Here is a 16,058-nt window from a genome sequence, read left to right as displayed (position 1 = left end):
GTCTGAATCTTTCAAGTCTGCATGTGCATCTGAGATAGAAAACCTTATAGATTTTTTCATCATTTATGTTGTGAACATATATCTTTCTCCTTGTTAGATGAAATTACTTCTGAAGTTTAACTTAACTTTCTCTGTGATAGGAAAGGAATAGGCAACTTTTTTTTGCTTTTTTTTTTCCTTTACAGTATCCTGCTTTCTAAAGGAGCTCCTTTCTATTAGAGATGGCTGGGTTTGCATATAAAGATGTGATTGGAAAAACTTTTATGTCTCCAGTTTATTCGGTAATCTGTGATAGATTCTGCAGCTCTGCCTTGCTTTGCCTCAGTAGTAGTAGTTAAGTCCAAGATAGACAGATGAGTTTATGGTTAGTTTTTTGACATCCTCAGGCTAGTGCAGAAGTCAGGGCAATTTTCCTACACTATTCCCTAGATGTGAATGATCTCATTTATTTTATATTGGCCATGGGCAGAAGTGGAAATGGAAATTTAAATGTGGAATGTTTCTGAACACCAGTTTTGGAATACTATGGAACTGGTATGAAGTATCTTGCCATTTTAGAAATTTACCAGAAGGTTATGTCCCTGTTAGGATGAAATGATCTATGGATCTTGGATTGGGAAATTCAAAGTACCAAATCATTTGAGTTTAGAGTTTTGCATTGTACTACTTAAAATTTCTGCTCAGCTGTACAAAATGTCATGTTTTATCATGAATCTTTTTCATGATAGCACATAAATGTCATTGTTTAATCATTTGGATATCTTGTTCAGTAAAAATCTTCAATCTTGGAGAAGATTCTGTTCTATACAAAATGCTTAAATATTTCAGGGGTTCAGTCTTGAATATTTTTTTTTGTTGTATTAGATGCATAATTATTAGTAAAGAAATTTGTGGCTGTGCTTCACTTGCAGGGTGTCCAGGGAGTAATCAGACCTTGCTTTTGTTGCGAAGTTGTGGTGCTCTTTTACCAGAGGTATTGTCACCTGAAAGAACAGAATTAGCCCATATGATATGGGACAAGGTGAAGGAACTGGGTAGGTTGGTTTTGTTAGTCCCTCTTGCAAGAACAGCTATGTGCTTTAGTTACTTTCTTTGTAATAGAAGACTGAATGTATTTTAATAGTGTTTAAATGTTAGGTTGTAACAGCAAAAACACATTACCTAAGAAACGCTGGGTTTTATTATTCAGGTGAGAGATGTATTTCCTATTCTGGGAGTTATACTGACATCTAGGGGTGTTAATAATAAATCTAAAGATTGGGGTTTTTTTGGAAGATGCTTAAATTGGACTTGTCCTTGATTTTGATTATTGTAAAAATGTGTATTTTTTTTGTTAGATGTTGCCTTGATACCTGGTAGGCTGAGTATTCCTAGTGCTACCAGCTATTTTATCAGATGATTTTTTTTATTTTAAGTTAGTCGTTTATGTATAGATGTTGCATAGATGAACTGCTTCTTGATAGTAATATTGCTGAATCTGTAAAATAAATACAGCTGTAGGGACTGTGGAGTAGCATGCACATGAGCATTGATGTTACTGTGCTCTTGTTATGTTTTAGCCTTTCATAAACAGATGCGTGCTGTTAAATAGATGTCTGATGATTCAAAGACTGATAAAACGAAGCAGTCTGATTATACATAAAGTTCATACAGAATAAAATTGATTTGAAATTAATTGCCTGAGAAAGCTATAAAATCATGTTGCATTTAGAGACTCTACGTTCACTGACTGTGATTGAAATATTTCCTTAGGTGCTGTGTATGATACAAGCCATTATAATGCTTTACTTAAAGTCTACCTTCAGAATGAGCATAAATTTTCTCCGACTGAGTTCTTGGCCAGAATGGAGGAAGCTAATGTGCAGCCCAATCGAGTAGGTACCCTTTTATGATACCTTCATTCTCAATAATAGTGTCTATTTATTGGGTGGAAATTATTAACTTCCCCTTTTTGTTTTTTGTAGGTTACATACCAAAGGTTGATTGCTGCTTATTGCAATGAGGGTGACATTGAAGGAGCGAGGTATTCTTTTGCATTTATGTTTAAAAGGATTTCCACAAAATTTGTTTTTGATATTCCCTACCATTAACATTAAAATTGATTTCAATGTAATTCTTATAAATTGAGCAAAGCAAAGAGGGGTTTAAGTATATTTTAACCAAGCAATGAAGAGCAGTTTCTTAGAGGCAGCTGGAACCTAGACAAGCAAAATAAAAATAAGTGATAGACCAGTGTGTTCAAATCAAATTGTATTCAAGTTGCTCAGAAAATAACTTGTTTTGTCGTTTCTAGAGCCAGTGTGAAAAAGTGCGAGGTTATGAGGGCTTACTGCCTATGTAAGAAAATGGCTACTGGGAAAGGCATTTGAGAACAAAGTGGACTAAGGAGCAAATAGTAGTAATTCTATTTTTTGTTGTTGTCGTTGTTACTTAGGGCTTGCTGGATATCTGTCTAACGCTTTAATTTTAGGAAGGTTAAGTTGCAACAGTGTGATTACTGGGCATGAAAAATAAGTAAAAGGAAGAAAAAATAAAAAAAACCCAGCCCCACCCTTGTGTCTGCATATTTCAAAGTGACAAATACAATTAATCTGAAAATATGAAAATGACCAAATTGTGAGCATATTATGGAGCATTCACAAATGTAATTGCTCAGTGACATCAGGGTTTGGTTTTGTAGTGCTTGTCCAGCAGAGCAGCAATAGCTCAGTAGTTTATCTTTTCAAAGGAAGAAAATATCTAATCATTCATTGTCTTTTATTTTGCAGTAAGATTCTTGGATTTATGAAGAGCAAAGATCTCCCAATCACTGAGGCAGTATTCAGTAGCCTTGTGAAAGGTCATGCAAGATCAGGGTAATGCTTAATACCTTTTTTCTTTTGTTTTATTTTAGTTTTACTACAATAGAAAGTGGTACTGTACAGGAAAAATTACATGCTGCAGAATAGTGTGATGGTTCTGAATAATAATATATAGAAGACTGCCTTTTTATACATTTTTGAAGCAAAATGGGGCTGTTTAACAAAGGAAGTGTATTTTCCTTGTGTCTGAAAATCTTCAATTTCAAGATAAATTACTGTACTTTTGTACTGTTTGAGAAACAAATTTGCTGCACTTACTTTTGAACTTTTTCAACTGTTAAAGATGAAGGAGTATTCTAAGTAATAAAATAATTAAAAGATTTGCACTTTCCCCTTTCAGGATTTGCTTAGTTAAAATAAGTTTCTCTATACTTGTTGCAGTCTTTGTTTCCAGTTCTAATTAATGAAGAAATGTGGAAGTCACAATAAACATTGTTATGATTCAATCTACTGAGGGTCTTTTTTAATTCTTTTAGAGATATGAAGAGTGCAGAAAATATCCTTTCAGTGATGAGGATGGCTGGTGTTGAACCAGGTCCAGACACCTATTTATCGCTGCTGAATGTGTATGCTGAAAAGGGTGATGCTGGTAGCATCAAAAAGGTATTTGAGGTTTTAGTTTAAGTACAACTTGTTTGATCTTTTGTTCATTGTAGCTTTGGAATACTTTCTATCCATGCAGGAGGAATAATACTGAATTTTATAACTTGTTTCCTCCTGGTTCACAGCACTTAAACATAGCTAGTTAACTGAAAGCTTTCTTATACTTTATGAAAAATACTTGTCTTTTGATAGTTGCCTTTCACTCTGAGAAGGTATGTTTGCCAGTGAGTGACTTGATAATTCAGGGTGGTGTTTTTTAGGGGCGAATAGTGCATATGAGATGTTTATATATTTATTTATAAAAATAAATAAATAGTAAACCTTGATTATCCTGCTCCCATTGAGCCGTTCTTTGGCTTCCATTGAAGCCACAGAGTATTTCCAGTGAAACTGAATTTTTATTGAGAGTTTGTACCAGCAACTTAAGTATGCATGAAGTGTGGATAAAATAATGCTGCCTTACAGCCCTTTGTGTAGCTGATTTTTTTCAAGTATTCTCTCTTACTTTTTTTTAAATCAAAGAAGTATTTGGAAAGGAATGAGAAAAGAAAATTGGTTTGAGTTTAGTAAGTAGTATCAGATGGCGAGGACCAAATAAAGGAAGATGATGTGGGAGACATAATATTGTTCTGTGACTTACAAATGAAACAAATCTGCATCAATCAACCTTCTTCCAAACACTAACAAAAAGTTTGATTAATCATTCTCCCCTTTTAAAAGTAATTTCTTTTGAAAGTCATCTAACTATGGGAATACCTCTGATTTCACGTATTCGTAGGTATTAGAGAGAAACTATCTATTCTACACGTTTATCTGTTCTGTTTTCTTTTTACAGTGTGTAGGTTTTGGAGACCCTCTCTGTAGACCTTTGATATTCTCTCTACCATATTCCGTTTACCTAAACCCATTGTTTTTAAAAAAGGAAAAAAACCCAGCTTTTCATGATATATTTATTTTCATTTTAATGTATACTGGTTTGAGTTACTTTGGAGTTTATTGAAGTTAAATTTTTTTCTGGTTTACAGACTCTAGAAGAGGTTGAGAAGACTGAAGGGTACCTTATGGATAGGATTCTGTTGCAGGTGATTTTTACCCTTGCCAAGGCTGGATATCCTCAGTACATCGAAGATATTAAAGAACGCATAAGATTTGAAAGGGAATTAATTCCAGGTATGTCCTTGGTTACTACAGCAGTGTTTTGCTACTTGGGGTGGAGAGGGAATTACTTTTCATTCTTTTTTTGCAACAATAACTAATGTTACCAAAAATAGGTAATTTTGTACCTTTCTCTTGAATATTTGGGGAAAATATTTTTGCCGTTAGTTTGTGCATTCATTTGTGCTGCTTTAGATTACACTTTGTAAAATTTAAATATACACCAATTTTAATCCTTTACATACAAAATTTAATCTATCATTTTTTTTAACTTTGAAAATTCATTAAGCTTTTATAGGAAAGCAGTAAGCGTGGAGTCCTTTCTTCAAACAACGCTGTTGTAATTCCTGTTGTAATTCCTGTTGTGACAGCTCTTTGTGAATATCATAAAAAGGGAGACTAAACACTGAATATAGTTTTCTTTATCTGCAGTTAAAGTCACTTTCGGATCTGGGTATGCATAATCTGATTGATAACTGATAATTATACTTAATCCATTTTTTCTTTTTTGATATGACTAGAAATGTGTTTCTTTTATTTAGTATCCTTCTGTCATGCTACAGTGGTGATGCTTCTGTAATTTTTGGCATGGGAAAAGTGAATTTCATTGATAAATATAATTCTGAAAAGGGTAGTCTCAAATTTTATTGGTTAATCATGTTTAAAAGTGTGCTAATGATACTTGTAAAACATACTTGCTTTTCTAGCTTTCAATAATTTTAGTAGTTTACTGCAAAAATAGTTATATGCATTTTTTAATTTTGTTTTTCTGTTTTTCAACTGTTAGATGCAATGAACCTGTGTTTGACTCTGATAACTCACGGCTTTGAAGATATAAGTTTCCATATTTTGAAGTCTTTTCATCACTTATCACGTGATAACGTGGACAAGGGTAGCTTCTTCTTGCAACATTGTGTAAATAGAGATATGGTATGCAGAACAGAAACAGTTTTTTTTCTTAATATACTAATAACAGTATATTTATTTCGTTTAATGCAACTGTGAAGATGGCAAATGGTAGGGTTTTTTGCATGGTTCTTCAAGAATAAAAGAAGGATTTTAATATTTCGTATCACTTTGCATAGTAAATTGAAATTCACAAAGGAGTCAGGTTTGGCATGTGTAATATCCATTTCCTAAACACTAGAAGAATCTGACATTCTTAACAATTTAAGGAGTTGAAAAATGTATTAAATTATTTTTTTTAATTCTTTGCAGCCTGTGAACAAGCTGAAGCAATTTTGTAGTGAGTTAAAAGAAGCAAAAATGCACTCTGCACCATTACCGTTTATTTTGCGTTGCGCTTTGGAGGCCAACAAATCAGGTACTCTGTTTATTTAGTTATTTTACATATGCTTGTTTAAAGTACTTGGTCACTGTTTAATTATCTTGTGAATGTTTTCAGCCTTGGCCACTGATGTGATGAAGATGATGAAAGAAGAGGGCTTGCCACTCAGACCTCACTATTGCTGGCCGCTCCTAGTTGGGTTCCACAAAGAGAAGAATCTTAAAGGTTAGTTATCTGATAAATGCTCCTCTAGCTTTATTGCAAACCTAGAGCACATACCTTTATTAAAACATTGCTGTGAGATTCAGCAGACTCTTGAAAGTAAATGAAGACCTTGCTGCATGTCTCTTTGTTGCAAACAATTTTTCCTTCAGAAAGACTTCTTTTAAAACCTCCTTTCTTAATCATGGTACGCTTTTACGAATTTGAAATCTACCTTTGCATGGAAAGGTGTGTGCGAGCATTTAATTATCTTTTTAACTCTTCACTTTCTTTCTGCCTTCCACTGGTTCTTTATGCTGCTCATTACCTTCTACAGAGTTTACTCTTGAAGAAACTGAAGTCTGAGAGAAGCATTTAAAAGTAAGGTTATGTTACAATGGCTCTCTTGGACTGCAAACCAAATCCTTTTTTCAAGCCAACTTCTTATTATCTACTTGATAATCCAAACGTGAGTTTCGTTACAATAATAAAAACTGCAGGAGAACTTAGATTGCAGAATGTGTGAGCCTGACCTGACAGCATACTGATTGAAGGACAGAAATGCTCAATCTTTGGGATCCTTAAGTAGGTTTAAGCATTTAGCATACTTTCCCCTGTTACACATGGGGATGTCTACAGGATATGAATAAGAATTGAACAAATATTAAATTTTAGAGTACAGTATCTAATTCTTTGGTTTGCGTTATTGGTAATTCAGAAAGAATGGTATTGTAAAAAGATGCTTTTAACAGAAGTACTTCCCCCTTGGGGAAACAAAAAACTGTCTTTTTCATCTTATCTCACAGTATAATGTGCTTTAGAATGAGATGCAGAGTTGTTAGTGTGACACTGGGTGACAAACAAAATGCACAAACAAAAAAAAAAGTGCTTTTAGCACTCTTCATATCGCAATTTTATCTTAAATATACAGTCTCATTCCAGTTTGGAAGAAATGCTGAAACAAGTATTCCCTAATTGTTTCTGGCTATAAAAATGTCTCAAGTCTTTTTCAAAAAGCCTTTGTGAAAACAATATTCAGTTTTTATTAACTCCTTAGGCTCTGTTCCTGCTAGACTACTTCCCAAGTTTATCTTCTCCCAGGTTTTGAAACACTTGAAAGTTCTATGATATTTTAAAAGTATGGCAACATTGTTTTAGTTGGGTTCTTTGTGACTTACTTGAAGTACAATGTTGCTAAAAATAAGTACATTGAAATCAGTGTCATACTTCTCCACGTGGATGCTGCCTACTGAAAAAACATGCTTTCTGTTATTCCATGCAAAATTTCACCTAGCACAATTATAAGAGACGTAGGAAGTATTTTTAGATACAGACTTAGCTCCCAAAGCTGAAACAGTGTCTGACCATTGAGAGAAACTTCAGTTTTCATATCTCTTTTGGTCTTTGGCAAGATCCAGAGGTTTCCTTAATTTGGACTCATACTGTAGAATACACTAAGCTTTGGCTAGTAGTTGCTGCTGGAATCACGTAAGCAAACTGGGAAGAAAACTGATAAAGGAACCCTGAATTCTGTCCGTCTTTGCCATTTTCTAGAGTGCCTTTCTTTTTCCATCTGCAAAGGTATTGGATAGGATAAATAAACTTCTATATGACTGTATATACTGTGGATTTGCAAACATGTACTTAGTCGCCGAGTTTGAGTTGTCAAATGGGAATGTTACTACTGTATCCATACACAAATCACTGATTTTGCAATTCTAAAAATACATAAGATATCTAAGCAATTTCTTCTGCAGTGAAGAATCAGTGGAATTTTTCTTGCTGCAGTGAAACAAGTTGTCTTGTTCTTTCCCTTGTGTAAGCTCACATTCATTTTTTTTAAATTTAATAACAAAAAAAATGAATAAATGAGATCTACTATCTAAACATACAACAAATACACTTGAAGGAAAGTAGGGGGAAAATCCCCCACCCACCCTAAAATTGTTTCATAGAAATACTAGAGAAAAAAATATGCTGCAGTGAGAACCTAAAGGTGACAGCAGATAGTAAATAAACAGAATGGTGATTTCTAGCAGCAAAAAATGAGAGCTCTGTGAACAAAAGTATAGACAGACACTGTGACACATCTCATACCAAAAATGAGGTAATAATTCCTTTCTTTACGAAGTAGTAATGCCCAGCCTAATCTGTGTAATTTTGCATCTTAATATCGGTAAGGCTAAAAATGGAAAAGAACTTTGAGGAAAAACTGTTTAAAATATGATAGGGTGTAGACAGTGGACTAAATTGTTAAAGACAACGGAATATAGGTAGCAACCTGTCTAGAAGTGCAGGGTACAAATGTCTGAATCAGTATGTGTAACGTAACCCAAACAATTACCCAAACAATTACATAACTAGTAGCAATATTTAATTATATGTTTATCTAATGTTTATTATAACAAAAGCTGACACTGGATAGCAAAGGAAATTCCTTAACTTCTGTATTATGGAATTGAGTTTGAAAGAAAAATAGCAGTGAAGTGGCCACTAAGGGGAATGAAACTAAGCAAGGCCATTTCTAAATGTACCGTAGAGAACTTAACCACTTTGAAATAGCAAACAGCTCTTTTGAGTCGTTTTACACAGGCAAATAATTTCATTTGGGTCATTCTTGCTTTTATGTGCATCTCTTACGTAAGTTGATAATTTCTTATTTCCATAGTATTTAGCTAAGTAAATGCTGTTAGGCTTTTAGGAATGGAAAGTGCCTGCAGGGTTTAAAAGACCAATACGAGGTGGATCTGAAACTGTTATTGGCACTAAGAGTCATCCTGTATCAGATTATACACAAAAACAGGAGGGCCTGGTATAAATAAGCAGAAATGTTTGACTTCCACTTGTTACTGAATATTTTATAGCTCCCCTCCATCTTTGTATAATCATGTTGTTTTTAAAGACCGTTTTTAAAAGTCACTAGTGTATTTCATTTTTGTTTTCTACTAAGCTGTTATATACACCAAGCATGGTTAGTGGGTTGTAATTCAATTTTTACTTTGTGAAATAAGGGAAAGAAGAGTCTGAGTCCTGAGAGGATTAAGGCTGATGATTTCACAAAGTAACTGTTTGAAATACTGTTTTGTAGACAAACTTTTTGGGCAGAGAACTTTGAGTGCATCTGAAATTAACAGCGCAATAAAAATGTGTCAGATATTATGTTGCTTCCCTGAATGCAATCCCTCACTTTTTTGAACTGGAGTTTTGATTTTTTGTTGCCTTAAAAACACTGCTTAATGCCCAGTTTTACTGCCCTTTCACATGTAGAACTGTACTTAACTGCTTTAGAAATTCCCTCTGTTCTGATGGGACTGCTTTAGGAAGAAGGCACAATTTACTATGAGAAACTTAGGAAATGAAAGGATGGACTGAAATGCAAGTCTCGCTTTTAACTTCTTGAAAAGCAGCAAGTTGCTCTGCTCTACAACAGAAATATAATGACCACCTTGTAATTCATCTCTTCTGTATTTGTTCTTGGATATACTGATTCGAGGCTGGAATCTGTTCTGTTGGGGTGTTCCAGTGCTGTTTCCAGTATTGACAGAAAGGAGAACAGTAGTTTGGCTATGTTTGTTTTCCCCCTATTTCTGTCCTCTTTCCACTCACTCAGTTACTTGATTTTTAGATACACAGCTCCTTCAGTCCTTGCATATCTCAGCCCAAGAGATCAAAAACCTATTCTTGATCAAGTAGGGAGATGGCTGAAAGACATTACTGTGGGTTTTAGTCATACCCAATCTTCTCGATCAGTGGTCTCCAAAGTGGAGTGTGCAAGGCGATCCATTGGGGTGTGAGTGGGCCGTTAATAAATAAAATAATTATTTCATTCTTTTTTACTTTCTATTTTTGTGTATGTTTTATAATGTGCATTATATATTGGAGCAGTAGTACACGTATGTAACTTCTAAATAAATATAAATCCATTGGGGGTGTGTTCCCAAAAACATTTGGGAGACCAATGTTCTAGATAAACGTGACTGCACTTTTGCGGCATTCTTTTTTAGCCTGTTCTCTGGTTTGGGAAGTGAGAAGAGGTTAGTGTAGTTTCCAATATGAGGAGCAGAGAATTTCTAAAAGTTCTCACACGTAATGCTCAAATGCTATCTCATGCATGTATTTGTCAATTTTGTAGTATTTTGATTGATACGGGAATGTTTTTTTGCTTTCTATTGTGGAAGATATTTATGTGATAATAAAGTAGTTCTGCTCTCGGTGAGATAGAAAACATATGCAAAATTGTTGAATTCTGTGTTGGTTTTCCTTAATCTTCCGTTCTCCCCAGAAATTGTACATCAGCCATCTTAGAAATGAAGAAATATGTGGTAGCATTTTTTTTTCTTTTTTTTTTTTTTCTTTTTAAGTCTGCGATTAATTTGGCTATGTGCAGTGTGGTTAGTGGTATTGCTTCTTAATCTGCATCTCACTGTTGTGCTGGTGTCCTGATCTTCATACGTGAACCTTTCCTGCTCAGGAACTGTGCCAGGTCGTGTAATGTTTCTGTGACAAATGTCTGCTAGGGAATGGGGCCTGTTTTAAAAAACTTGTTTTCTACTCTGTTCTAGATAGAAATTTGAAGTCAAATCTCCTGAATTTACCATATTCACTATAGTATCTAGTTCTTGGTCTTCAAACTACTTTCTAGTGATACAGATACAGTTACTTTTGAAAAGGTTTCAGCACAAGACGTACTTAATGTATGGGAAGTAGAAAACATTGAATAGGAACTAGCTGTCAAAATTTGAAAGGTATCAAGAAAGACTTACTGTAATTAATTCTTTATTCATATTTTTTCAGATTCTGGGCCAAAACCAGAGTTTTGTTTAAGGCAAACTCAAACAGATGATGCGACTTTAATCTAGTGTGACTTGCCTGCATGTATTTTCAAGTGCTCAAAGGGAATTCACATTTGATTATTTGCACCATAGTGCACTGCATAAAATATTCATGGAAGTGTCACTTTTCCATAGGTGGCACTCCAGGGCAAAGGCAGGGACTTTGGGAAACTTTACATTTTTAAAGTAATAACTATGAAATGCAAGTTGAAAAAAACATATGCTGTTTGGTACTGGTGTCCTGCAGCAACTGACAAATCATTTTTAGACCAGCAAAGAATGATAATACCTGCATTTGTTTTGACAGGGATTCAGAGCTTGCTGGCTAGGGTTACTGCAAGAAGTTTCTGCAAATCAGAAGAGCAATAGCAATATACTTTAGAACTCTACAGTCTATTTGCCAAACTATTAAGATGTGGTAACTGTTGTCTGCAAATGCATATCTACAGTAGTAATATACAGTCTAGAGAAGTGAATTAATCTGAACCCTATAAAAGTTATAATGTAGCTTCGGTGGGGTTTGGGGGACTTCATCCTTTCTCTGAATTTCCAGTTTGAAGCAGATGCATTGATAGAGTAATTAAACTATTTGCTTGCACAAATATTTGTTTTAAACAAATCTAGAGACAAATCTTGAAAGCTTGCCTTGCTAATCAAGGTTGGATACTGGGAACAAAGCTAAGAATGCATTATGTGTTGAAGAATGCATTTATATCTTGATTACATACTTAACACCAAATTTCAGATTTGATTTTTATGCACAATAGTATGGACGCTTTGATATATAGTTCTAAAAGATGTTTTGCAAACATTACTAAGAGGAACTGTGATCTATTCACTGTGTTAGAAAATAACTTTGTATACTAGCAATTCCCATACTAGCCAAGAGTTTCATGTTTTTGATAGTACTGCACAGAACAGGAAGTTTAATAAATATATTTTAAGTTTCACAATTAAGAACGTTATTAACATCTAAAATAAAAATGTAGGATTTTGCATGGCAATTTCAAGGAGGGAAATTGAGGAGATGAGTCTTTTTTGAAAGGCAACATTTATTTTTAAATTTTTTTAAAAAACTTTCATTTTTCTGACATGCTTAGCCTTACCAATTTTGCCTTGATAGGTATCTTTGAGGTCCTCAAGTTGATGCACGAGTTGGGGGTGGAACTTGATACAGAAACATACACAGACTATGTTTTTAAAAATTTTGCTGATAGTGAGACTGCCCTTGCCCAGCTGAAGGTGAGTTTACATTTACATTTCATAAAAATTACTATTGCATGGCTTGTTAATCTATGTTGTCTGAGAAGGCTTTAGATCCCAGTAGTGCTCTAAACATCAACTTGGTATGATGAAGCCTCTTCTGAATGTTCAGATTACTTTTGAAACAGTTGTTGTAGTGATGCCTTGTTTACAGTGTTTTTCTCCTGCTTGTCTTCCTCCTTTCCAGACGTAACCAAAATATTTTGTTTGAGACTTACTAGCTTTCTGTTTCCCGAAGTGGAAAACTAAATAAGTGAATGATGTCCCTTTTTTTACTGGGGATTAGAAGTATTACAGTTGTTTCTGGTGTTTTTTTTTTTTTTTTTTCTTTTACTTACTGAAGAATTCAGAATTGCAGACTAAGTTTAACTACCCTGCTCTTTCTGCTTTTAATAATTTTGTCTCTTGCAATTGATTTCGATACAAAAGCTGGATAATTTTTGATCAGTAGCAATTTATCTGGCTAGCCATGTAGACTTCTGTAGAGCACCTTCTGTATTCTCAACAGCTATCAATATAAGAATGCCAATGTCCTTTGGGAAGGAAGCGTTTAAAAATACAAAGTATCAGAAGGTCTTCTCTGTGTGCATTTCCAATGATTGATTGCTTTATCTCTAGAAAAATGACTGCCTGTTTGAAACTGTTGGACTCTCTGTAGCAGAAATAAGATATGAAGCAGCACATGGAAGACTGAACAATGTTCTTTCTCTGTGTAAGTATTTTTCATGTTGCATGTTACTATGTGCTTGGCAGTAGTGTTGATTGTTGTAGGGTAAGAGATTTACATGTTTTAATATATGAGGTTTAAAGATGGGAATCTAAAGATGGGATGTGGGAATCTTGAGCAAAGCTTTTATTATGTGAGGTCCTCTATGATGAGATGTCAGACAGTTTGAAACTAACAGTTCTGGACAATGTATCATGGTTAAATTCTTTTTTATTATTGAACCTAGCCATAAGATTTACATACAAGATATTTACAGATCACAGCTTTGCTGCGATTGTGATAGGATTATGATCCTCTTGTGCTTAGAGGGCTTAAGGAAACAATTGGCCTTGCACGGTGACTGTGTCTTTGCAGGGTTTGTTTTTATTTGCAGCACCAATTACAACAGGATGCTAGTCTAACAATATGGCTCCGAAGTACTATGGAATTATTAATGAAAGAACCAACTTGAAAGAACTGATTGGCACTGATATTAACCTGGGTGTGCTCTGCTGATCTGTTGGTCATGGAAGTTATGTGTGTAAATTTGATGGGTTAATGGGGTGACGAAGTTGTAACAGCATGAATGAATCACTTTTTAAGAATTTTCTCCAAAGACTTTTCTGTTGCTCAGTGCTTGCAAAGGTTAGAATATGTCATTGACTGAATGTATGGGATGGGATTATTTGGTTGGTTAAGTAGGAATATATGTTTCTCTTCAAAATTTAAAACAAATACAGGTTTTATTTGCCTAGTATACTGAAACAATAATAAAACACCTACATTTGGACTGAATCTGATACAGAAAGATGTCATTTTTTAAACACCAGTTTTATTTGTCCAGGGTTCAGGAAAAAACATAAGCAGTCTTTTCTGCAATTGTCATTTACTGCTCTATTTAATGAATATAGAAATAGGTAGTCTATACACCATGACCCTGGGAAGCTCTTGTGTTGAAAATGAGAAAATTCAATGAGTGGTTACTAATCAGTGATTTAATTTTTGTATTTGAGATTTATCAATTAGTGAATCTTTAAGATTCACCTTACATTCAGCCATTATTTTGTTTGTTCTTGTTATAGCAAAAAATATTAAATATGAAAAATGAAGTACTTAAAATAACTTTGACATTTTTCTGAAAGAATAACTATTTATTAGGAGCAATTAAATTTCAGAAAGTGAAATAGTTTGGGGTTTTTTTGTCTACATGAAAAAGTAAAGCCACTCCTGCACATTCATTTTCGTTAACTGAAACAGGTTTTAATGTGATAAAAGGCACAAATACATGTGTACATGGTATATGGTAAATGTATATGATATCAGAAGTATGATATAGGCACATATAGTAGGCTGCATTCGATGTGTCTTAATGTCATGAAATTAATCTCACATAGTGTATTATTTAGCTGTTGTCTGTGTGTTGAATTTAAATCTTGTAGTGGTATTTCTGTTTACAAAGACTAGGGTTAATAATACATGGAGACATACAAAATTTCTTTTGAACTTGAGCTTTAAAGGAAGGTACTCCTGTAAATAGTTTACCAAGCTGAAATGAATGCTAGTAAATCTAATTAGCACCTATGTAATGATAAGGCACTGATATTAAACAGCTGATTTTTTTTTTTTTTTTTTTGGTTGGTTGGTTTTGACTTGGTTTCTTTTGCAGTATTACAAAGAGGGAAAAATAGATGCCGTATGGAAAATAGTTCAAGATTGTCTCATCAGGGTAGTTGGGGGTGAAGGTTGGTTATTAATGCTGGTTGCTAGCTAGGTGTATTGATTCAGCTTCTCATAGCTTATAATGTATAGATTTCTGCTACTGACAAGATGAAAACTACGAAGCATCAGCTGAGGAATCTGGGTGCATAAGGCATCGTATGAGAGCCGCTTTTTCCCTTTATCATGCCGTTCCATTCCACTTCATTGTCAGCCTCTTGATTTTCTCAGACTTGTTTGTTGCTAAGGAAACCAGGTTGCCGATTGTCAGCAGCAGCTGAGCATACTAAGATGCTTTTCTGCTCATCTTTTTATGAGCAAAAAGTTTAATATACAACTGGAAGAGGATTTGTATTGAGGGTTTCTTGAAACCAACTTTACCTGAGACTTTCAAACTAAAATAAACATTCCGACATTTAAAACTTAATTTTCTAAATGCCTGGAGTTAGACTAAGGATTGGCTTTAGCATGTTCCTTCCTTTTATTTCCCAGGTTCCTATAGAACAGATATTTTTATTTCAGTTCTCTTCTACCATATACCATACTGCAGCCCTTGCTGAGAGGGCCCAGTGCATTGAGGTTTTTACAGGGGTTAATTCTATTGTGACAGTGAAGTCAGATGGTAATAACTTCATACAGGACTTAAATGCATCTACTACTCTATTTTTTTTTTTTTCATTCCTGGACTAAAGTGCTGGAATGAGAGTCAGCAATTCTCGAGGAAGAAGGTAGAATGATTTGGACTCTTAGCCAAGAAAAGATGTAAAAATGATGACATAGGGCATAACTGTCAATGATATCTCAGGGACATCTAATTTTAAGTAATGTTACAGTTTCCTTTTGTGTTCAACCAGTATTGTAAATTGCATCATTTAGAACTGTGTATCTTTCTCTTTTTTCCCCTTACATTTAACTTAATTCAATGGATAGCACTTTAGATGGAACTACGTTTTTTTTCTTGTTAGGCAGTTTACACCAGCAGAAGCAAACACCTGAGAAAGTGTCATTGTTTTGTTTATAAAAAAAATTAAGAAAATAGAAGGCAAAATTGTAAAATCTTTTTTAAGGCAGGTAGTCAGTCTGAAACAATTAGCAAACTAGTTGCCTCTGGATCTTTTTTGTTCCTTGGCTAATATCTCAAGTTTTCTTGATTAGAATTGTTTGGGGTTTGTTTTGCTTTTTGGAACATAGTATTTTCTTCAGTCTTGTACTTTTTTTACATATAAGATGCTTACTCCTATTACTCATTTTTATAAAAGACTAATGTATTAATTATTGACATTAAAGGCAATGAAGAGGGAAAAATTTCTCTCAGAATATTTGATCCCTTTTGAAATGAAGTGGATTTACAGCTCATACAACCAGGACTGTTTCAAATACCCTGGTGTTTGAAATTTTGCTTTACAAAAGTTTGTCAGCATTTACTAAACTAA

General features: G+C 34.2%; 1 protein-coding gene across 1 annotated transcript in view; it reads left to right on the top strand.

Annotated features, from left to right (window-relative positions):
- Positions 1-16,058, top strand: part of LRPPRC (leucine rich pentatricopeptide repeat containing) — a 96,109-nt gene that overhangs the window by 15,250 nt on the left and 64,801 nt on the right. Inside the window, exons 3-13 of the mRNA XM_082480609.1 lie at positions 912-1,034; positions 1,753-1,874; positions 1,965-2,023; positions 2,769-2,855; positions 3,338-3,464; positions 4,490-4,634; positions 5,407-5,549; positions 5,838-5,943; positions 6,025-6,132; positions 12,064-12,182; positions 12,822-12,915. Coding sequence (XP_082336735.1) covers positions 912-1,034; positions 1,753-1,874; positions 1,965-2,023; positions 2,769-2,855; positions 3,338-3,464; positions 4,490-4,634; positions 5,407-5,549; positions 5,838-5,943; positions 6,025-6,132; positions 12,064-12,182; positions 12,822-12,915 — 1,233 coding nt within the window. The remainder of the gene's footprint in view (positions 1-911; positions 1,035-1,752; positions 1,875-1,964; positions 2,024-2,768; positions 2,856-3,337; positions 3,465-4,489; positions 4,635-5,406; positions 5,550-5,837; positions 5,944-6,024; positions 6,133-12,063; positions 12,183-12,821; positions 12,916-16,058) is intronic.

This window comes from Vanellus vanellus (assembly GCF_965231255.1).
Source record: "Vanellus vanellus genome assembly, chromosome: 3".
Lineage (NCBI taxonomy): Eukaryota > Metazoa > Chordata > Aves > Charadriiformes > Charadriidae > Vanellus > Vanellus vanellus.
The sequence above is the reverse complement of the archived record's forward strand: the minus strand, read 5'-3'. Positions and strand labels throughout refer to the sequence as shown.